This window comes from Micropterus dolomieu, linkage group LG09 (genome assembly GCF_021292245.1).
Source record: "Micropterus dolomieu isolate WLL.071019.BEF.003 ecotype Adirondacks linkage group LG09, ASM2129224v1, whole genome shotgun sequence".
NCBI classification, from domain to species: domain Eukaryota; kingdom Metazoa; phylum Chordata; class Actinopteri; order Centrarchiformes; family Centrarchidae; genus Micropterus; species Micropterus dolomieu.
The window spans coordinates 21,384,302-21,408,736 of record NC_060158.1 but is presented as its reverse complement, the minus strand read 5'-3'; the positions used below and the strand labels follow the sequence as shown (position 1 = coordinate 21,408,736).

Below are 24,435 nucleotides of genomic sequence, written 5' to 3'. Positions count from 1 at the left end.
ACTTAGTGTTGCCCAATTGCCCAAAAGCACATTCACCAGCTTGGCAGCCGCAGGGTAAAAATGAGCTGTAGCCCAAAAATGAGCTGTAGTGTGCCATGTTTGTGGTAATTTTGTAAAACACAATTTTTTTGTGGGTGGGAAGAGTATGCTCCATGTAAATGTTTGACAGACAGGACCCTTATCATTTCAGTTAAATATTCTGATTAAGTGGGGCATATTCCGAAACAAATTAGCAAAAAATACAACTAGCATATAATATGTGACCATCGGAGGCCTTTTAGGGTCTGGGGCCCCAGTGCGGTTATTCACTTTGTCTGGTTAGTAGTCCAGCCTTACATTTGCCACGCTGTAAACCTGACTCAGCACTGGAACTAATGAGAATTACCCATGAAACTCTAGACTAGTCTACATTTTATAGACATATTATTATATGAGAACTTTTCCTTGTTTTGGAAAGCATAAAAGTTGTTAAACTAATTTCTCTGTTTCTCAGGTTCCGTACAGAGGTCAACTATGACGTCCTTGAGGTGCGCGATGGGCGTTTTCCCTCTTCACCTCTAATTGGTAGTTACCAGGGCACCCAGGTTCCCCAGTTCCTCATCAGCACCTCCAACTTTATTTTTCTCCTCTTCTCCACTGACAAGAGCCACTCTGACATCGGCTTCCGCATACGTTACGAAAGTAAGAACTTGATAACACAAAGTCAAGCCTGCACCCAAAGATACAGGATAGATACACTGCAAAGGAAGGACTCATTTACCTGTGCTTCACACACCCTAATAGAAATGAATCTATTACAATTCAGACCAAATCAGAGACGGCAACCATAAGCCTTGTTCGCTGTACTAGCAAAAGCTATTCTGTCTTGGTTGTAAATACAATCTCTGGAGGCTCTCAATTTCACCATGAAGCTGTTCTTATTAGAACACCTATAATTAGAAAGAAAATGGGGTGATATTATTCTGTCAGATATCCCTGACTTACCATGCTCAAAATTCTATATACCCTGTCACCTACACACACACACACACAACACACACACACACACACACACACACACACACACACACTTTTCCCACACACCAGTCTTCACTCATGCTGTAAATTCAACCCATAAGGCAAGCCTATCCTTGTTTCTACGTGTGTGGCTCACACTGGTAACCTTTCTCTGTGGTAAATCTCTGCAAAACTTCAATAATTCACTATGGCTGCTACTTAGGCAGAAACTATGCAAGGTGGAGTGGAGAAAAGTGCAGAAACTTCTCATTGGTTTATTCTTGTTGAAAAATGTTCTGTTGAATTATTTATCAGGATTGTGATGAGAAAGTAAACTGCCTTTTAACATTTCTTAACCTCCAATGGACCTATTGAAAACTGTATATAATCCTAATTACATTGCAAGCAAGTGGACTTCCAGTATATGTACCTCTGTCTCTGATAATGTGTTGCTTGTCCTGATATTTTTCTCTTATTTTATTATTATTATTTTTTTTGTCCCGTTCCTCTCTAGCCCTGCAGTTACAGTCGGATCACTGCGTGGACCCTGGTATCCCGGTCAACGGACAGCGACACGGCAATGACTTCTATGTGGGCGCTTTGGTGACATTTAGCTGTGACGCAGGGTACACACTTAGTGACACAGAGCCATTAGAATGTGAACCTAATTTTCAGTGGAGCCGCCCCCTGCCAAGCTGTGATGGTACGTTCCAAAATATTGACCTAGAAATTAATAGTCTCCTGCAAGATTTCCTCCTATTCATAAATGGGATTAAAGCTAAAGTCATTGTTGTATGTTGTTCCAGACGAAACATGAAAAATGGTTGAGCGCTTTATAACATCACATTTCAATTGCTATGCATATCTGAGTTATTATAAAATCCATATAAGATGGTGCTGTTACTTTCAACGACTCTTATTTTAGACTTTAAAAGTTTCTTCCTCATTTCATCATCAATGTTTTATATGTACGGTGGTGAGCTTACCCTTTGATGTTTCCCTTTTTCCTCATCTGTAAACGCTTTTATATTAAAGGACAGTATTGATTTCTGCCCACTCTTTAATGATATTGATGATACCACTCTCTCCTTTTTATGCTGTCTTGAAGGGCATCTCTTGTAAAATGAATTTACAAGTTTGTAAATGCGCAGACAAGTTTTGCAATTTTTTGGGGAAATTTTATTTCTGTCTTCATCCGCTTTGTTTTGGCCTTTCTGATTTCTGCCTCTCTTCTCCTTTCTCTCCTTCATCCATATCCTGCTGTTTACATTTGCCTTGTGTCGCCAGCGTTGTGTGGCGGTTATATCCAGGGGAACTTTGGCACCATCCTATCACCTGGCTTCCCAGACTTTTACCCACACAACCTGAACTGCACATGGATAATCGAGACCTCTCATGGCAAAGGTTAGCAGAGAAATTCTGTGTCAACACATGCAGCAGTCAGATTCAATTTGCCTTACAATGTCATTTCCCCCTACTGAGTGGCCTTTTTATTTTGCCGAACAAGCTGTCTCTGTAAGACTGAGTGCTGAGAGGCTGGCCTAGGGCTACGGCGCCACGGGACGACTCTCCAGTCATGTCACCTTTGATAGAGCGCTCGCATCAAATTGACACATCCTTATTTGTGGATGCTCTCTGTGCGTGGGTGTAATATCTTTGATAAGTAGTAGAGGAAGAAGACAGAGGATTGATGCTGTATGCATCATGAAACTGACACTCCGGTCTGTCTCCAGTGAATATAAGTTAGTTATAAGTCATATCATTTTTTAGATTTTTTCCACACTTAAGTGAAATTCCAACTTGCAGGAATATTTTTGAACATATGCAGGATGGAAATACAAGAATTGCAATGTACTTATGGGAAGGTCAAAACTAAAAAAATAAATAAATAAACAACACAACTATTTCTACATCTTTTATTCAGGTGTCCAATTCACCTTCCACACCTTCCACCTTGAGAGCCCTCATGACCATTTGTTAGTGACGGAGAACGGCAGCTTCTCTCAGCCCCTGTGGAGACTGACAGGCTCCACACTGCCTCCACCTCTCAGTGCAGGCCTTTTTGGAAACTACACAGCTCAGATCCGTTTCCTCTCTGACTTCTCTGTTTCCTACGAGGGATTCAACATCACTTTCTCAGGTAAGAATGGATTTAGTCATTCCAAATACTGAGAGACGAAAAGAGGGATAGCCGAAAAATGCCGGTCACTGTACTGATCCATGTTTATCACCTAGAGGAGACTGAAACAGAGAGGTAGGGAAAAGGAAAAGAAAAGTAAGAACATTATGCACCTCAGGTTCTTGTTGAGGCTCCAGGGTATGGATCAGAGACCTGCTGTGACCTTTTAATAAAAAGGGTCTGTTTCAATAGGTTATTGCCACAAACAGCGAAGCTTATTTAGGAGAAGGCCATCATACACAGGGAGCATAATAATTAGAAGTCCTAGAAATATATGTAATTACAGCCACTTGAGTGTATAATGAAATAGTTAACATCAAGGGAATTGATTAATTGTAAATGATTAATTTAGCACAAATGGCCCTTTACCTACTGAGAGAATCATTTCACCTCACCTCCTTTTGCTCTCACAGTGTCCCTTGATTTGAACCCCAAGACATAGTAAAAAGGAATGTTCTATTAAAAATCTAATAGACCCTCACTGGCAGTTTGAAATACCAAAAACCACCAACATTTTTAGCTTTACAGGAAGGATGAAGAGCTATGGCTGAACAGACGGAGGTCTTAATGTTGAGATATATTACTCGGAATGGCCCCTCAAAGGCACATGATGCTTTATTCATTTAAATAATTTGGTGTTATGTTGTTTGGATCAGATCTTGGACATTGAGGACATTCGATTAATTTAAGCATCGTTTACCTTCCTATTTATCAGTGGGTAAAAATGTCTGTAATGCCTTTCAAACCGTGCCAGAATTCCTAATCAGCTCAATTTACACTTACACATGTTTAAACTTTGTAGGACATGACTGTGATGTGACAGACCGTAACAAAGACACAGTTTACATGATATTTCCTGTATTTCTGAACATTACATACATTTACACCTTTTCTTGTTATTCTTTCTCTGTTTTTCCAGAGTATGATTTGGAGCCATGTGAGGATCCTGGAATCCCACCCTACAGTACCAGAAAAGGCCTGCAGTACGGAGTGGGCGACGCCCTCATCTTCTCCTGTTTTCCGGGTTACCGACTGGAGGGTCCGGCGAGGGTGATTTGCTTAGGGGGCAGGAGGCGGGTGTGGAGCTCCCCTCTGCCAAGGTGTGTTGGTAGGTGGTCACATGCTTTATTTTGGCTTTTGTCACTCCCCCTCTTCCCTCCTCACAATGCCACATTGCCACACTAGCCCTTTCACATACACCCACCCATTCAGAAATGTACAAAACTGTCAGTCACGTTGGAAGACAACATATTTTCCTTTCAATTCTCCTCAACGTCATCACCTCTCCATCCACCCACATTTTGTCTCTTCGTTGGATAGCTTCCCAGAAACAGCCTTTTTGACTTTGTCCAAATTATGTGGAGCAGCAGCTCTAATGAGGATGGCATTAAAGAGATGAAATATGCTAATTATTGATGTTGCTTGTTGCTAATTCCTGGGAAACAAGACTAGTCAAACTGCAAAGATTTAGGTCAGTATGTTGACTCTATAATGCACCAAATCTTAAGAGCTGCAGTAGTGTGTTGATAATGAAAATGAATTGTGTCCTAATGATTGACCTGCTCGTGTTTGTCCTTAGCATGGCTCTTTTCAGCATATCCAAAACACTGTTAAAAACATAACAGCTTGACCTGCTTTATGAGCGTATTTTCACAACTTGCACAGTTTTTGGTTTTTAAACTCATAAAGTAATTTAAAATAAGTTATTATGATTTTGACAGTCTAATACCAGTAATTGCAGTTTAATAAATACAAATTGCCAAAGTCACATTTATTTTCCTCACCCACAGCAATAAAATCTGGTTTGTTTCTAAATTTTTGTTTTGAGTTTTTAGGCATGTGTAAAGTAGGTCAAGCTATTTCCTTATAAAATGGTTTGCTCGTGTTCTCATTACATATTTATCTGTAGGAATAAAGATGCTAGTTTGTAGTTTCTTGGTCTTTTTTTGCCTCAAGATAAATGCAAATTTTTAAAGGTTGACAGTGATGTGACACATTTTGTTACACTTCTGGCAATCATATTCAGCCTTATTTTAAGTCCCACCGCCTCACCTCATCTTACCTCATTGCATTCATGAAGTTAAAACTCTGTAGAAAACTTTGCCCCACCTTTTTACTTTTCCACTGTTTCCCTGATGTGATTCAGAAAAGGCAATTTTCAAATGGAGTTGAAATTACTGTTAATCATATTCAGATTGCATTGCGATTATGATGATGTGCCACTCAGCATTCAGGTACAGTCATTGACCATATTCTTCTCCCCATCACCTCTCCCATCTCCCTATGCATGATAGCATGAATAAATACACTCTGAGTTTCAAGCATATAGCCATTGACATGTCCTCTGCTCTCTCCAACACCACCACCTTTTCCCTACCTCTCTCCTTCTCTTTCTCTCTGCTCCCCCTCTTTTTCTCTAGCTGAATGCGGCTCATCCGTGACTGGCATGCAAGGGGTGCTGCTCTCACCCAACTACCCCGGTTACTACGGCAACAACCACGAGTGCATCTACTCCATCCAGACGCAGCCGGGCAAAGGCATCCAGCTACGAGCGCGAGACTTCAGACTGGAGGAGGATGACATGCTCAAAGTGAGGGGGTGGGGGGAGTTGCGCCCTCCCCGTGTGTGTGTATGCAGCCTTGTTAGTGTATCTGTGAATGCCCACCTGATCATCTCAATCCAGCTTCCTCCCACTCTCCCTCCCAGGTCTTTGATGGCAGCAGTAATAAGGCTCGTCTGCTGGGGGTGTTTACAGGCAGCGAGCTGCTAGACACAACCCTGAACTCCACCTCCAGCTCCATGTGGCTGGAGTTCATCAGCAATGCGGATAACACCAGTAAAGGCTTTGAACTGCACTTCATTAGTGAGTGACACACAAACACGCACCCACCTTTCTTTACATTTGATATTTACATTTTAGTAAAGTTTGTTTGCTTAAAACTCATTCTCCAACCCTCTTTGTTGCCTCCTACACATACAGATCACATTCGCACTTTGTTCTTCAATACATTCCTAACCCTTTTGTCTCCATTTCCCCTCTCTGTCTCTCCAAGGTTTTGAGCTGGTGAAATGTGAGGATCCAGGTGTTCCGCAGTTTGGCTATAAGCGGGAGGACAAGGGTCATTTTGCAGGCAGCACTGTGTCGTATAGTTGTGACCCAGGCTACACCCTGAAAGGCCCCGAGGTGCTCACCTGCCTGAGGGGGGAGAGGAGGGCATGGGACAGCCCCCTCCCACTGTGTGTTGGTGAGTCAAGTGCTCCTTGAAGGGGTTTGGGATCAAGTGTGTCTATGCTGTTGGCAGAATTATTAGTTTATTTGCCAATTTAATTCTGGGTTCTGCTAATTTTGTAGCTAATTTGTTTTGCATTACAAAAGTAAACAAAAGTATAGAAAGTACTCATTATGCAGAATGACCACTTTCTGAACATTATCATGTTGGATTATTATTATTATGATGCAATAACATGCAAGCAGCAGTTTAATGTTGCAGCTGGCCAAGTTGTAGCAAAATAACTTACATTTTGTTGGTAGTCAGTTGAGAAAAGCTATATGAACTAATTTTTTATATGGAATAAAAATTGCAAATGAAATCTAACTAGTAGCTAAAGTTGTCAAAGAAGTCTAGTGAAGTTTAAAGTAGCATAAAATGGAAATACTCTAATAAATGACAAGTGCTTCAAAATGTTATTCAAGTACAGGGCATTAGTGTACTTAAAGTATTTTAGAGTTTTTATAAGAGGAGTTTGTTATGTTGGAGTAACATTAGGAAATAAACTTTGCCTCTCCAACACTGACTCACATTTCCACCGGCTTCTTCTTGCAACAACTGGTGTCACCGAGAGTCACTCATAGGGATCCTCTGCATGATGTTGTCAGACACCTTGTATAGAAGTCTGAGCCTGTTGTTGGCAAAAACAAGCACTTTTTGTGGATGTAATTTTGACATGCGCAATTGCCACCACTGCAGCTGGTTCGCAGCTGCTGTCTAAAATCATCTGTTGCACAGGTACCAAAACATTTTGTACCAAGTACTAGTCATTTTGACACCAAAATATGTGAAAATAGGGCCCAGGTTTAAAATACCAAAATTATTCTTAAAATACTTTTCTTTGCCAGTGCAGGTTTAGAAAAGTTTTGTGGTTTGTTTTAGCTCTTTAGCTAAGAGCGTTATCTCATTGAAAATGACTCTGCTCTATTTAGCTCCTCATATTCATATTGCATCATTTTTGAATTTAATTCTGCATAGACAGGTTTTTAACCCCTAGCTGTCGGAGGTGGAAAGACTTTGAAAGTCAACTGTACAGAGATCATTTCTCCATTAACGTTTAGCAGAGGCTATACTAATCTGATCTTTTTTTAATTTATTTTGAGTTCACCTTTAACTTTTTGCCAGCTGACACAAATAGTATACGTTATTATATTCAAAACTATTAAACTGACATACGTACACACACATGCTGCCTATATGGTGTCATGGTAACAAACCCAAAGCAATGTTTTGAGTCTTCTCCTGGGCAATATTTTGACAGTCTCTCAGAAGCCAGCCAGAAGCTCGGTAAGGAAAACAGGCAGGATACTGCTTTTTGACATCAGCCAAGGTGATTAGAATAATATTGCTTGGCTCCGGTTTCAACCCAAACTGACAGGTAATTTCATGTCTGGGTACAAAAAACATTCAGCATACTGTATATCTCTGAACACGTTTGTCCTCCCCATGCCCCTTTCACTGCAGATGATGGCCTAACAGCCAGAGTGAATTTGGGAGCAGATGAGGGACTGTTTGTGTTTGTAATGGTGGGATTATTTTCTAGCACCAAGGACACACTGAACACAGATGGGAAGGGTATAGCGAGGAGGGAAGGGGGGGAAATGAAAATGAGTTGAAAACAGTTGGGAGAGTTCACATCCTGAAGGTCACAGAAGAAGAACGTTGCAAGGTTTAGTTGTAAAACTGGTTGTATGCTATTGACACTTAATTTGTGCATAGTCAGTTTTGATAATTACATATAAATGTCTTTTTTTATAGCTCACCACACATTTCTACATATAATGGATAACTGACAGTACATAGTTTTTGTATGGTGCTTCAGTAAAATGTTATATGTTTGATTTGCAAGGAGTCTCCTAGATGTTCAATGTTCCATTTCCATAAATTACAAGACACACACATATAATTTGATCATGCACATGCACGTTGTCTTGTACAGGGGGAAATTTAATCTACTTTGAGAAGAAGGTAAGACAAAAATAGAGGCACAACCTGAGTTGTTTTAGAAAGATGTATGTGGATACTGGAGGGGTAGAGTAGCTGAGGGAGATCCACTGTCATGTCAGCACTGAGCAGTAGTTTCTTAGGTCATAAGGCTGGAAGAAAGAGATGACTTTGTCTTACTGTGATAGATCACCGTCTTCTCTTTTCACCCCACGAAACACGCATAACAGAGGGGGGGGGGAACTTTGAGAGACTAAAACCTCAGCAGTGTGAAGATTGATATGTTCATTTTTGTATATTTTCCCCCTCCTTCCAAGACAGTAAAAGCAAAAATGACAGTCAAATCTTTAAGACATTTTTTGCAACTAAGCATGTAGTCTATTTACAGTATGTGCCGATGTGTGCATGTGTATTGTTTCATGTGTTTATGCTTTGACAGCAAAAATGATCAGAGGCCAGCCCTGGTGATCACTGCTGTTTAAATGCGTGAGGGAGATGGAGAGTCTGAAGGAGGGAGACACAGAGAGAAACAAAGGAAAGATTTATTTGCAAACATGAGGAAATACATGTTTATCAAAAGGAAGGTGCTTTTTTTTTGTCCAATGTGTATGGAGAAGCCACAGCTTGTCCCTGTCTGATGGTCTGTTACCCTGTATGTGTGTACACTGCAGTATTTGTATGTAGTTAGTTGCTTAGTGGCTTCCTTCTTGCCAGGATGTTTCTGTTTGTGTGTGTCTGCCATTGTTGCTGTATTTCAGTACAGGGTCTACTTGCCACAGATGGATTTCACACCCATCATCCTGAGTATGATTCCTCCGTTTTCCTCCTGTTTGAAGGATATATTTTTCTCTCAGGGGAAGGAAAAGAAACAAGAACACTTTTATCCTCCTCTTGTCAGTTGAGATGGCCTCAAAATTGTGAACAAAAAACACTTGAAGTCAGATGTTGTTGGGGAACTTTTTTTTTTTCATTAACTTTTGGATAAGGTAGGAGGTGGTAATTGAAGGGGGGGCTGAAAATTGCTTTTCAGTCACAGAGCGTTTCTGATGGCAATTCATTACTTGAGACTGAAAAAAAACTCCCCACTGTTCTTGACAAAAAGCTTTGGCCTCTAATTTTGCTTTGTAGTTCCAGTGATGTGTGTTTATGTTGTTGTTGGATGTGTGTTGTATACCTCAGGGAGGGGGTGCGGTGGGGAGGCTTGTTGAAATGTGATATGATACTAGAAGCCATATTGTCAACTACTACCACAACTACAGCATCCGTAAGCACCCTCAGTGACATTCAAGTGATTCATGAAAAGTCTTCCACTCTCTTGGTATGATCTGTTGTCTACCATGTTGCCCAGTAGATATCAGCAATATTTCCATTAAGGCAACTTTGTATCTGTTCTGTACAAACGTGCATTATATAGCTTTCCTGACTGATACCTGAACTTATACTGAAGTGTTTGCCTTATCTGTCGAAAAGTCTTTGTTAAAGGTTGCACTGAACTTGAGTCTAATATATTGAATGTTGTTGTTCAGTCAACAAGTCCATCAACTTTCAAAGGCAACAGGATGAGGTCATTGGTTGAGATGGTGGATTGCCTTTGCTGAGCCAAGGAGATACACATAGAGTATATTAAGTTGGCTGCTCTCCCTCCCATCATTCAAATTGCAAACAAGATGATAAAGCACATCACATTTGAGCATATGACTACTATGTCAATAATTAATAATGATGAGAGGAAACTGATGATGCACTTTACTGGAAGTTGGATGATGCAGCTTCTGGTATGTTAAGTATGTTAACTTTTTCTTCATTTGACTTTCAGATCATTGATGAGCTTGTACTTATTTTGCTCTTGCATGTTTTACCCCCTTTACTCCTACTCACCATTCACCCCCTTAATCTCTCTGTTTCTCTTTTCCCTCCTCTTTGTAGCGGAGTGTGGGGGTGCCATCAAGGACGAGCCTTCTGGTCGTATCCTGTCTCCGGGCTACCCAGCTCCATATGAGCACAACCTGCACTGTATGTGGACCATTGAGGCGGCCCCTGGAAGCACTATTAGGTCTGAACACACTCTTTGTTTCCTTGTTCGTGCGTTGTAGTTTTCTGATTACATTGTTCTTTTCCAAGCTTTCTTTCAATCTACCACCTTTCAATATACTTCCAATTTAGCCCCCCTTTTTGCAGTGGTATTCATCACTTTTACAGGTTGCTGTGTAATCAATCTTCAAAGAGCTGCTATTGTGCTATAGTTGAGTTACTTCTGGGTGAGGAGGAATGCCACCTCCAAGCATCTAGGTTTCAGACTACACCGAAGGAAGTTAAATTAATAAGTTATTTTATGCTTTAATACAGTACTGTGCAGGCGTGGTGAATGCTGTAAAGTAAGAATGCTATACACATGCTAATAGACATGTTAATCAATTATATTTATATATTAACAAAATCCTAAGTGAGTGAACAAAAGAAAAATCTAAATCAATTAAAAACTTGGTGTGACCCCTTTTTGCCTTCAGTACTACAATCATTAACATAAAAAGAAACAGCTGTGTAGGAGGAATGCAATTGGCTGAGGGACAGCTAAAGTCAGCTAACAAAGTGAGGTTTCTGAAGACAGACTGTCAGAAGTCATACACCGTGGCAAGACTGAGCAGAGCAACAAGACACAAGGTAGTTCTACTGCATCAGCAGGTCTCTCCCTGGTAGAAATTTCAAGGCAGAGAGGTTTCCAGTTGTGTTGTCCAAGCTGAAGCACAAAGAAAGGGGCTGCAGCAGATAAAAAGACCCATCATGCTTACACCCCTTCACCACTGGAAGATGTTCAGCCGTGCCATCAGCTCAGAAATGGCAAAAAACAGTGGGACCCTGGTATACCCATCACCCACCCACCCGAGTCTGGTGAGCAGTGGTCATCATGGAAGACTGGTGGCCAAAAAGCCATACCGCCGACATGGAAACAAGGTCAAGCAACTTAGCTATACACAAAAACACAGGAACTGCAGGAAAATGGCAGCAAGTGCTGTGGATAATTAAGTCAAAATGTGCATTCATGGCATACTTTCAAGATGTTGGAAACAATCCTCAGAGATATTGGTCTATTTTGACATGATAGCACACACATCCATGATGCGAATCTCCCGTTCCACCACATCCCAAAGGTGCTCTGTTGGATTGAGATCTGGTGACTGTGGAGGCCATTGAAGTACAGTGAACTCATTGTCATGTTCAAGAAACCAGTTTGAGATGATTTGAGCTTTGTGACATGGTACATCATCCTGCTGGAAGTAGCCATCAGAAGATGTGTACGCTGTGATCATAAAGGGATGGACATGGTCAGCAACAATACTCAGGAAGGCTGTCGTGATTAAATGATGCTCAGTTGGTACTAAGGGGCCCAAAGTGTGTCAAGAAAATATCCACCACACCACCACCACCATCCTGAACCATTGATACAAAGGAGGATGGATCCATGCTTTTATGTTGTTTACTCCAAATTCTGAACCTACCATCTGAATGTCGCAGCTGAAATTGAGACTCTTCAGACAAAGCAACCAATCTGCTATTGTCCAATTTCAGTGAGCCTGTGCAAATTGTAGCCTCAGTTTCCTGTTCGTATCTGACAGGAGTGGTACCCAGTGTGGTCTTCTGCTGCTGTAGCCCGTCTGCTTCAAGGTTCAACATGTTGTGCATTCAGAGATGGTATTCTGCATACCTTGGTTGTAATGAGTGGTTATTTGAGATACTGTTACCTTTGTCATCTTAATCCAGTCTGCCCTTTCTCCTCTGACCTCTGACATTAACAAGGCATTTTCGTCCACACAACTGCCGCTCACTTTGATATTTTATATTTTTCGGACCATTCTCTGTAAACCCTAGAGACGGTTGTGAATGAAAATCCCAGTAGATCAGGAGTTTCTGAAATACTCAGACCAGCCCGTCTGGCACCAACAACCATGCCACGTTCAAAGTCACTTAAATCCCCTTTCTTCCCCATTCTGATGCTCGCTTTGAACTTCAGCAAGTTGTCTTGACCACGTCTACATGTCTAAATGCATTGAGTTGCTGCCATGTGATTGGCTGATTAGCTATTTGTGTTAACGAGCAATTGAACAGGTGTACCTAATAAAGTGGCTGGCGTGTGTGTGTGTGTGTGTGTGTGTGTGTGCATACGTGCATACTATACATTTTAAGAAGATAAAGATGAATATTGTACTCTTAACCGTGGTGTTATTACTGTTATTCTCTATCCTACTTAGGACTGCAAGCATGTTAAGACCAGTGTCAGTCAAATATCAACATGCTTATGATAACTTCCATGTTTGACATCATTGAAATGGATGGCCACTAAGCCTGAAGAATCAAGCAAAGTGTGTTGAATGTATTCAGAATATTAACTGTGTTTAGGCATTTTCTTGAAGCAGCAATGTAAACTAATGTAATAATCTTGTAAGCCTAGGTAATTTAAGGAACAGTGCTCCACAAGGAGCATTCTGTTAAATCCAAGTACATGTGTATATGATGGAGCATGTGGAAGAATCAGAGAACACAAAAGATGGTTTAAGTCTGAGGGCTATAATCTCTCTCTCTCCTCATAAAGTGGATTACATTTTCCAGCACATCACATGCTCGTCAGAGTGGAACATGTATGTACTATATATACTATCCTATAAAATCCTTTGTTGTGATGCTCTGTACTCTGTACTGCACATTGGAATCATAGTGCTTTTTGTATACATTCTACAAACATAGTTCAACAATTTTAGGGGACAGGAAGTACTTTCACAGTTCAATATGAACTTAATTAAAAGTTTATGTCTACAGACATCATCAGAAGATTGGTATCTATCCTAGTAATGCTCTGACAGGCTTTTATCACAGCCAGTACTTGCTTGTTCCAGGCACGTTTTAAGCTTCAATTTGGACATTATTTCATTTGGATTCCAATGTGTATAAATCCAACACAATGAAAAACATGTCCTAATACTTTCACACTGCACTGTATAGTTTTTTTTGTTTTTGTTGTTGTTCACTGTACCATATCATTTTACATAGTAGTTCTGTGGTTGTCTGCATGGATATTTTTGTGTGTGTGTGCTGTCTCATAGCTTGAACATCTGACATTCCTAGGTCCCTCATGATTGCTAGTTTAGGTTCATTAGTGCCTTCACTACCTCTGGGTCGATGGCATTCCTCTGCAAGGTATGCTCCATATCCATGCCTTTGATCCCACCCTCGCAATTCATTATTGCAAAGACTTTGCAATGCATTAGCCCGGGGAGTCCTTGTATATCAAATGGTGTAGTTGAAGGTAGCACAATAATCAAACTGTACTAAGTTTGTGAAAGAACAGGAGAGTTATTGATGGAAAGAGAACATAGGTGGGAGGCAGATTGTGGAATACAGATATAAAGAGATAATAACAATATAGAAGGAATAGAGGTAAGGGAGGCAGTGTGCCATTTCACAGGTGGAAAATCCAGTGGTTACTGCTGCAGAGATCATAGGAGGGATTTAGGCCACATGGTACACTAAACAATGAAGCTATACATATTCATCTAAAAATTGGTATTTAGTAAGAAGCACGCCCTCTAATTTGAGAGCTCCAATGTTGTACAACATGTTCGATTGTGTAGGTCATAATACTGTATGGTGCTGTTTTGACTGTTTCACAAGGCATCAATAGGACTTACACAGTAAATAAAGAGCGGGGAGCCCATTCTAATTAGGCCCGTAGTTGAACTCTGTCTATAGTTCATTTTGGTTGTGGGGGGATGAATAATTGGCTTTGTAATCCCTCCTCTGTTGGTTTTCTGTTTCTTTTATCATGACCTTCTCTTTCACATACTTCTGTTGCACAATAAATCAGTGCGTATTAATATCCAACCTACTGATAATTTGAGGTTATTGTGAACTTCCATCAAAGGTTGCATATTACAGTACAGTATAACAGTGCTTTCTATTAATGAAAAACGCAGAGAGAGGTTATAATAGAGTATGATTTCACTCAACACCTTTAAAGGGAGAGTTTACAGTGAAAACCAAATGTTCAATGCGAATCCAGTTACTTTGGACTGTAATGTTGAACTCCATAACCATTGATATCTCTTGAGAGCTGAATTACAAAATGTCTTCATATCCTCAGCAAATCACAATTGGGGTCTGTCACAGTGTCTTAGTAGTTGTTCACTTGTTTGCTGTCTACAAAGCAGCAGCAGGATTTGTCTCTAGATAAGATCAGAAGTACTTTCTGTTCTTTCTGGTCTGTTTTCTTTCTGTACTTGTTCTAGAATGATAAAATCTGAGTTCTAAAATAGTCTTATAACATCATATAATGTACATTCTTTACAGATCCATATAAACCACTTTTCCAATGCAATGTATCCCACATTTGTCTTCCTCTATCACATAAATAGTGCCCCCAGTCTTAAATTAATATGCACATATATTCCACTGGGTTTGCACAGCCCAAAACAAAGTTTCATTTTTTATGTATCTCTAGTTTGTTCACTTGTGTGTGCTTCTGTTTCTTCCTGAAGCAATTTGTGTTTTGAACCACTCAAAATATGGATTCATTTCAAACAGTGAAGTTGTATTTGCTTGCGTATAGCTAATTGAATTGTGGTAGTTCTACATTTGAATTAAATTCAGGTAAGTGAAAGATTTGAGACTGGTTATGGTTAAGGATAAGGTTGAGTGCCTTCTCGTCTCTAGAATCTACACTTAGGCATAGAGTCACTTGATTTGAATAAGTTATTGGGAGACAGATTTGGGGCAGGAAATAACGTGAGGCCTGCGATGTACTGGCGACCTTTCGAGGGTGTACCCCGCCTTGCGCCTGATGTCAGCTGGGATAGGCTCCAGCCCCCCCGCGACCCTGTACGCAGGATAAGCGGTTGACAATGGATGAATGGATGAGTAACATGAGGTTTGGGGATTGGGAGATTCTGGGAAGAGTACACATCTCCTCTATTTGTGCAAAGCATGGCCTGATACAATATAAAGTGGTGCACCACACTCCCTGATCTGTAACAGATGTCATCAGGACCCTGCCAACTATGCATATGCTCTGGCTCTGTCCATCCTTGTTTAACTTCTGGACAATTATTTTTTAGTACTTTGTATACTTTGAGTCAAAAGCTTCAGCCATAACCCTTTTCAGTGCTCTCTTTGGGGTGTCATCCTCTTTACCCTGTTTCTCTTTACCCCCCAAAAATGTATTCCCCTTTTACCACTTTACTGGCTAGGAGACTGATCCTAATGAAGTGGAAATCTCCTGCACCCCCATCTCATATACATTGGATTGGGGTTGTGCTATACATTCTTAAGTTAGAGAAATGGTTCAATGCATGTGTCAAGTGCTTTCTCAAGTACATCAAGGATACTAAGGTTTCAGATATTCTGATAAATTAAGTGTGGAGGGGGTAAGGTGTGGCATTTTCTTGTTGTTGTTGTGTTAATGAGTAGATGTACAACATTAATGTGCTGTTGATCATCCTCATTACTGCGTGTTGTCGTAGTTTTCCATTTTACATGTCTTTTTTCCTTGATGGAACTTTATAAAAGGCAGGTGTATTTGTTATTGATACGAAGTAAAGAAGAAAAAGTAAAAACAAAAGAAAGAAAAAGGTTGAGTAATTAGCGAATTAATGTAAATGGATGGTGCAGGCAGAAGGATGTGTGCATGTGTGTGCACGTTCTTTAACCTCTACTTTTATCTCACAGATTTGTTTTCCTAATTTCACACCTTTTCCTGCCCAAACAAAATTGTAACGGTTTTACCTTTTATCTGTATGATAACGTGTTATACATATTTATACATCATGTGCCTTGCAGTACATGAACTGGAAAACGATTTCTGTGGTTCGGGTTTCAAGACAACCCCTATGTGTTGGTTGTACTGACTGGTGAGGTTGGTGTCTTTTAAAACCCATGGTATGGATGTGTCTCAACCTTGAAGGATGATCCCATTTATGGGCGAGGGTTAACTCTCAGCATGACATTGCCTTTATAGATGCAATCTCAATTAGTTGTGAGAAAGCAGATAGTTGCATGTTTGTTCTATATGTAACTTCTTGCTTATTGCCTCATACCCCCCCCCCCCCCCCCCCCCCCCCCCCCCCACACACACACACACACACACACACACACACCTACTTACTTATCATCTTCGTGCACACATACACATACTGTGAAGACTCCTCACATGACTCATGATTGCAGCTAGACTATTTTGCATTCATATGAGAGGCTCTGCACTCTCTGTTTCACTCTCTATTTCTCTCATATGAATACAAAACAATTAAGGCAGAATCAAAAAATACCTGAGAAATCTTTTTCCATCCCACTTGTCCCCATCACATCTCCTTGCGGCAATTCCTCTGACACTTGATTGAACTGTTTTATCTCGTTAAGTGGGGGACAAGTGTAAAGGAGGGCCCTTAGCTGTAAACTTCAAAACGGGGCTTCTTATGACTCCACAAAACATAAACTGCACACATAGACCCAGATTCCCTTTTTCTTGGGGAGACATACAGTAGTTCCACTTCTCTCAACCTGTCCTTTTATTCATCCTTGGTGTACCTCCCAACCCCACCCACTCCGCCTCACCCCTCTTCCCCAAGCTTTTGTGTTAATGCTTTTGTGTCAAGTTTGTCTTTAAATGGACTTTCCCCAGTGGAAGCTTCCTAGTTCCACTGCAGTGAACAAATTTGTATGACTAGCTGTGAAGTATTTTGGTCGCATTTAACAAGTGTGAACCTGCCTAGCTATGGCACCAGTGTCTGCATCACAGAGCACAAGAAAAATTGGGAATGGCTATAAAGAAAGTTTTAAAAAAGAGGATTGGTTCAAAAAATTCTGGTCTTCATGACCTCAGAGTAAAAGAAAGAAAGAGATGGATAGATTTGTCCATGTCAGTATCAACATCTTTTCTTGCTACCTTCCTGCATCACTGTTATTCTTTCGCCATCTTCTCTTTTTTACTCATCTCCTCATCCTCTTCCTTTCATGTACCTTTCTGTCTTCCTTTTACCACATTTGTCTGAAAATAGAACATAATGTCTATCGGTGCCTGACAGTCCTGAGAGCTGCATTAGAACATGGAATCTGTCAAGATATAAGCATGGATCCAACACATGACTGGTGCTTGATTCTGAGATTGCATTTCAGGCTCATTCACATCACACCAATGCACAAATGCTGTACATATGCACATTAATAGTTGATGCATAAAGGCACATACGTACACATATTAGAAGACGTGCTTTTTTTGTTTTATTCATGCTGCCAAATCCTGTGAAACACCTCAGCGTCTTCTGTCTAGGGTATGGGGAGGTGGAGCATAGGTAAAAAGGACCTAAGGGTTTCATAAAAGCATTTGCATGACAAGCATCCCACTGCCTGAGGCGCTTACATGACAGGGATGGAGGGCTTTGAACATAACCTTTGGTCGCTGGAAGTGGAGGGGCTAACCAGGATGCACCAAATGTTGTAAATAAGATAGCGCTATAGTGTATTAGGACTGGTATTGGAGTTATATAAGAAATACAGAACCTATTCACTCTTTGTCTGAGAAATGTGGAATGAGCACCGCAGAATAACACCAGTTATTCATTATTACTATTATTGTTGTACTACTTCTTTATTTTTTCAATATTTCATATTTTATTAATTTATTCAGCACTGCTTTTTTATCCATTAAACTTTCCTGAAAATGATTGTTCTTTTCTAGCAATGTCCACCTTCACATTTACACACAAATACATACTGGTGTCTGGCCAACTGTACATTTTCTTTGTTCATTATGCTCGAGCATGAAACATGTGAGGTCCCTATTGGAACTGAAGGACTTATATTTATTTTTTCTGCAAAGTAATCTCAATTTTGGAGGCCTAAACATGCTCGAAAACTCAGCACATAATTCAGGCGGCGCGAAAAATTTCATATTTTATATTGTGGTTGTGGCAAAATAGCTTGTTAGCGCCACCTACAGAGCAGCCCCCTGGCAAAGTTTCACCTATGTGTACGAAATTTCTGTGGTACGTGTATCATGTCCAGAGATACAAAAAACCTCTTGGAGTCATTGCCTAAACCCAACAGGAAGTCGGTCATTTTGGATTTAATGGTCATTTTTGGCGATTTAAACACTTTGTACTTTTACAAACTCCTCCTAGGGAATTAGCCCGATTGACTTCAAATTGTCACTGTGCAGTCTAAACCCACTGACGATTTAAAGTTCAAACAGTTATTACCAGTTGACCAGTTTGACCGTGGTGTGTCGCCAAAATTGATGATTCGCCATGAAACATGAAGTTGTTCTAACTTCAGTATACATGCTCACATCTGCACCACATTTTAAATGTATAATAAGAATCCTGCCCTGAACACATCCATATGCCAGTATTCACTCAAAGTCATAGCGCCACCTGCTGGCAACAGGAAATGACACAGTTTACGCTGTAATGTAGTACTCTGAGCAGGTTGGACATATGAACTTCAAAACTGCCAGAAAACCCTTAACACATTGATGAGGCCACACTTCACCATGACACAGGAAATTGTTGTAACTTGACTGTACATGCGCAGATCTGTACCAGATTTTACACGTTTAATAAGAGTCCCACCCTGAACACATTTGCATGCCGACATTCACCCATAGTCATATCGCCACCAGCTGGCAACAGGAAGTGTCCTTTAACGAAGCAGTCCCCGTGGCACGTTTCACCTACATGTATGAAATTTCTCTGGCACATGTATCATGTCCAGACGTACCAAAAAGCCTCTTGGAGCAAAGCACGACACCCAACAGGAAGTCCTAGGGATTTAGTCCGACCGACTTTAGATTTTTGCTGTGCACTCACCATTGATGATTACAAGTAGTACAATTTAGAGCAAATTAAAAAAGAGTTTTTGTGGAATAGCATGCCTGTGGCGTGGCGTCCAAAATCAATGATTCGCCATAAAACAGAAAGTTGTTGTAACTTCAGTCTACATGCTCACATCTGCACCAAACTTATATATATAGTCGGAGCGCCAAGTGCTATGTAGCACCACAAAGGGGACACAGGAAGTGATGATTCACACCTTTGAGCAGCGTCCGAAGTGCGTGGCAAATTCACAGCCACACCGGCAGAGCTCCAGAATCTGCAACACAGCCGCCTCACACCTCAATGCACTACACGTGCGAGTGCCCGCCCAACGCTGCTTGCAGCTTTAATTGTCTATATATGTTCTAGTTAACACCATCTTTGCAGAAAATATATTTTATGTATTTCTGCTGATTTAATTTAACACATTACCAAAATAGATAATAAATGTGTCATCTGCAAAAGGTTTGGCACCCTGTATGCTGTATTCTACTGGTGCATTACAGGGACAGTTGCCCTGCTAAAGTGCTCCTCAGCAGTATTTGCCAAAGAAGAGTTACTTTCACACCTCCATTGTTTGGTTCAAACCACTGAGTGGTTTGACAATAATCTCTCCAAGCTTTAGACTGCTGTCCCTCTAAACAAAATATGGGTGTCTTCTCTAACTCTTGCACACTTAAAACATTGGGGTTCGATTCTCTGCTCCCCAAGAGAAAGCACAGGTGTGCCTTGTAATTGTGTGAGGCCAAGAGTACAGAGGAGAGTTAAACCGGTTCAGAATGCTCTCTCTTTTACGTGTTGTTTTTATATTTACTGCTTTGCTTTGAATGATTATTGCATGTCACAGGGTATTATATACGCTTCACTGAATATTAGCAAAAGAACTGTAAGCAGGAATGACTACAAAGACTAGGATTAGTTTTTATGCAAGTTCTTAGATGATGAATATTGGAAACATTTGATGTGCTGCTCTGCAGAGATAAGGGGGTTATAGTGTGTACTGTATGTATGTATGTCTCTATTGCTGCATCTATTTCTCAGGCGTGGATGCTTATGTACGAGCGTGTAATACAGCATACCCTTCAAATATACCTATCAGTGTAGATTTGCGTGAATGTGTACCAGTGTGCCTGTCTGCATCTGTTTGTTTTATGTGCACTTCTTTCACAGGCATTGCAACAGGACTTGTCAAGTAGGTTATGTACAGTATCCACACACGCAGCACATTGTTTAGTAGCCTCTGGCTGCTGCTCTCACATCAGACAGTATGGGAATGGGAGTCTGACACCAATTATGCAGAAACGGTGGGAAACTTGTTGCTAAACCCGACATATCAGTGGGTTGCTGTTTCTCCTCTGCATCATCAGTAGCTCAGGGCTCTGTGTGTGTGTTTTGGGATGAGGATACTACAAACACAAAGTACCACGATTTCCTTAAAATGACTAGGACAGAGATTATCATTCAACACACTGAATTTGAATTTGAGATTTTGCGAAAATTACTTCTGGACAGATTTAAAATGAGCCAAGCTTAAGCTTGTAGACAAAATAATAAAATGAACAGAGCTCTACAGAAGCTCTCTGAACTTAAGTGCTTTAATAAGTATATTATTACAGTGAGTGGTATTAGCTTTGCATTAAAACTGAAATTAAAGTCAGGAATTTGCTTTGGGACAAAATGGTTTTCTGTGAATTTTCATAATGACGTAATTTTCACAATATATATTTTATATGAGCTCTTTGAATCATAAATCAATTAATTTTAAATGCATGCAACAGAAATCATAAATTTTCAAAAGGTTGGGATACCTTTGTTAGATATTTTTTTGTTAGAATTTGTCAGTGGTATATTTTTAACTGCTGCACTACCAGGGTAAGACTGGTGTTCCCTAGTGAGCTCATTTTCACCCGGTGCTGTCTTAATGCTCTGTGATATGCAAACAAGATGTAACGCATCATCCAAATAGAGCATGTTAAAGCAACATTAGAGACAGTGATTTATTTTACATTTGGAGAAAAAAACACTGTTGCTTTGTCTTAAGCAGGTTAGTCAAGTTCAATTCAACACAGTTTTAACCATGTTAAACTGTGTGTTTTTAAAAATGTTTCCTTTATTTTGAGCACACCTACATCACAGTGCATTCCCATATCCATGTGCTTCAGAGAAAAACAAATGAAAGTGCAAATTAAATTAGCTGACATAAATTGGCCATGTTTTTATATTTTTTTCTACGACTTTGCTTTAGGGTGAAGCTGCTGAGAATACTGTTTGTCTTTAAATAAGTCCTTTACATTGAATGGCCCATGTCAGCATTACCGCCAGTCCCTCATTTGTTCTAAAATACCACTTTCTTTCCCTTTACTCCTGCTGAGCCTGTAAAAAACACATACTTGCACATGCTCACACACAAGACTCCTAGCAATACATCATTATGAATCCACTACATTGAGCCTGCCGCATTTCCACACAGAAACACACACGTACAAAGCTACAGTGCATATCACATCCAGTGGACCACCAGCTGGTTGACAGCTGTCTGCGCCAAAGTGAAGGGTAGATATTTTGACAGCATCATCTTTCTGATGTCTAGACTGAAACTATTAAATGCCGTGGCAGATGTATCTGCTTGACTGACATTGTGGAACATCTATTGAATGCTCTGGATCTGGCGTCTGTGGTTCATTTCAAAATGTTGTTTCCTTCCTTTATACCTGCCCTTAACCATGTTTTTGTCTTTCCTCTATTCATATTGTTCCCTTTAATCACATTATTATCTTGTGTGCATTGGTTTTAAATGCTAAGTAGTTTTATTAAATCCATGTAATTCCTCCTCCTCGGCTCTGACTCATCCTTTTTTTACATTTTAGAAATTGTAAATTATATTGCTAAACGCTGAGATTTTTTTCTTTTTCCCCCCTTTCTGCTTTGTTATCATGATATTTAATTTTAGTCTCCATATAATACAAACAAAATACTGACTGGAAAAATGGACCATGCAGAAGACTTTTACAAATTCCATGGTCTGTGTACCACCAACATTATGTGACAGAACAATTGGAGCCTAGATTTTTCTCATGACTAAAGCTTTTAATAGAAAAGCTGTCAGATATCGACTTCAGCTACAATTGCTTTCCAATAAAAGGGCTGAAGAACAAAATTAAATGCAAATAGGAGTTGGCAATAGTCAGCTTGCTTTCTGTAAGACTGAATTGTAAGGGGCAATGTGTGGGGGTTAAAGTCTTCATAAATCAGATATCGCGGTCGTGGATCTCTAAACTATCTTTTCTTTGTTTTTAACAGTCTGCATTTCCTGGTTTTCCACACGGAGGAGGTCCATGACGTGCTTCGTATCTGGGACGGGCCCCAGGATGGTGGGGTCCTGCTGAGGGAGCTGAGCGGCTCAGCGCTGCCCCCAGACGCCCACAGCACCTTCAACACTGTCAGCCTGCAGTTCACCACAGACTTCTTCACCAGCAAGCAGGGCTTCGCTCTGCAGTTCTCTGGTGAGGCGGAACGATGATACGAGGGTTGGACGGAGGGAGGTGAAGGAAATGTTAGATGAACATGGGTCAAATGGCTGGGTGGTAACTGGGTGTAGAGACACATAGGTTTAACTGTGAACCATGACATAAATACCCCTTTTTCATCTTGTAACTGAATATTTTCATGTCACTTCAATGATTGAGTATCCTCTTGCTCCTCCAGTCTCTACTGCAACCTCCTGCAATGACCCAGGCATGCCAACTAATGGGACCCGTGGCGGCGACAGCAGGGAGCCCGGGGACCATGTGGTGTTCCAATGCGATCCTGGCTACGTCCTGCAGGGGGCCAACAGGATCACCTGCACTGAGATCAACGGTCGCTTCTTCTGGCAGCCAGACCCTCCTACATGCACAGGTACTTTAAGATACGCAATCATCAGTAGTGGCTAATGATGCTACATGGATTATGATCAGAACTAGCCGGAAGGTCGTGAAATACTACTGCTGAGTAATAAGAACATGTAGTATGTGCACTTTTACATATAAGACAGACTTATTTCTGACTGGATGTTCAAGTAGGAGTAAGAAGTTTAGGTATAAATAAGTGTATTATGCCCTATATTTTGCCTAATGCAGTCTACTGTATCACCTCTGTCAGTGGTCTGACTTTTGCGAAACAGGTAGACATTAGAGATTCCTAACCTGATTACATAACAGACTCCTTAAGTGAATCTTAAGTGGCAAACCCGATTGCCATATTCCCTAGATGTTTCCTGAAGGCACTGCAGCAGACAGACAGATCTGATTATCTGGTTTCTCAATAACAAAGAAGAGCTCTCAGTCAGACCTCTACTCTTTTGCAGTCTTCTCTCTCTCGCACTCTCTCTCTCTGTCTGTCTGTCTGTCTGAGCACACATGAACAAACAATGTGAATTAACAATGGCAAGTAAGACATTATAATTAGCTGCCTTGTTTAATTAGTGCTTAGCTTAATTAGTTTGATAATTTTTTGGGGTGAGTGTTTGGGCAGGACAGTTCTCTGACAGTTAAGAACATGGTAAGCAGTGTCAATGAGCATTAGCTACGTCTCAATTAACCTTCTTTCACTGCGACTTCCTGCATAAAAGCCATATACCACATACAGCAGGTAACCCTAAATAAGAGTTAAAACAAATGTATTTGCTACTAGTTGGTATTTCTTTTCAGAACAGCTTTTGTGTGTTGTTTTATCTTTTTATCATGTGTATTTAAATTTGTGTGAAGTGGCTTTGAAGACCATGAAAAATGCTCTATAAATGTGTTTATTATTATTATTATTATTATTATTATTATTATTATTATTATTATTATTATTAAAACCTTTGGAAATGTTATGTGTTGCCTATATGCTGTTTACTGTTACGTTCACTAATCAGTTTCTACCTATTCATAGCTCCATGCGGCGGGAACCTGACAGGTCCTAGTGGGCTGATTCTGTCTCCAGACTATCCTGAACCATACCCCCATGGAAGGGAGTGTGACTGGACAGTTGCTGTCACACAGGACTATGTCATCGCTCTTAGCTTCAACCAGTAAGTCTCAGTAGCAAACTAATAGCAACATGTGTGTTTGGACTTGAATATTTATGTCATTGTTGTGTATACCTATTTTACACATAAATACACAATAAAATCACTACTAGTGTCCATGCAGGTTTTATCATATTTAAC

General features: G+C 40.4%; 1 protein-coding gene across 4 annotated transcripts in view; it reads left to right on the top strand.

Moving 5' to 3' along the window:
• The window catches only part of csmd2 (CUB and Sushi multiple domains 2), a 253,342-nt gene that overhangs the window by 144,666 nt on the left and 84,241 nt on the right, over positions 1-24,435 (top strand). For all 4 annotated transcript variants that reach the window (XR_006826279.1, XM_046058105.1, XM_046058104.1 and 1 more), the window contains 12 exons: positions 494-681; positions 1,511-1,699; positions 2,284-2,400; positions 2,921-3,136; positions 4,095-4,283; positions 5,596-5,765; positions 5,882-6,038; positions 6,229-6,420; positions 10,315-10,441; positions 22,545-22,747; positions 22,950-23,141; positions 24,159-24,297. Coding sequence is in view for 3 of the 4 variants with exons in the window: in XM_046058105.1 (XP_045914061.1) it covers positions 494-681; positions 1,511-1,699; positions 2,284-2,400; positions 2,921-3,136; positions 4,095-4,283; positions 5,596-5,765; positions 5,882-6,038; positions 6,229-6,420; positions 10,315-10,441; positions 22,545-22,747; positions 22,950-23,141; positions 24,159-24,297 (2,079 nt within the window). In the remaining variant the exon portion in view is untranslated. The remainder of the gene's footprint in view (positions 1-493; positions 682-1,510; positions 1,700-2,283; positions 2,401-2,920; positions 3,137-4,094; positions 4,284-5,595; positions 5,766-5,881; positions 6,039-6,228; positions 6,421-10,314; positions 10,442-22,544; positions 22,748-22,949; positions 23,142-24,158; positions 24,298-24,435) is intronic.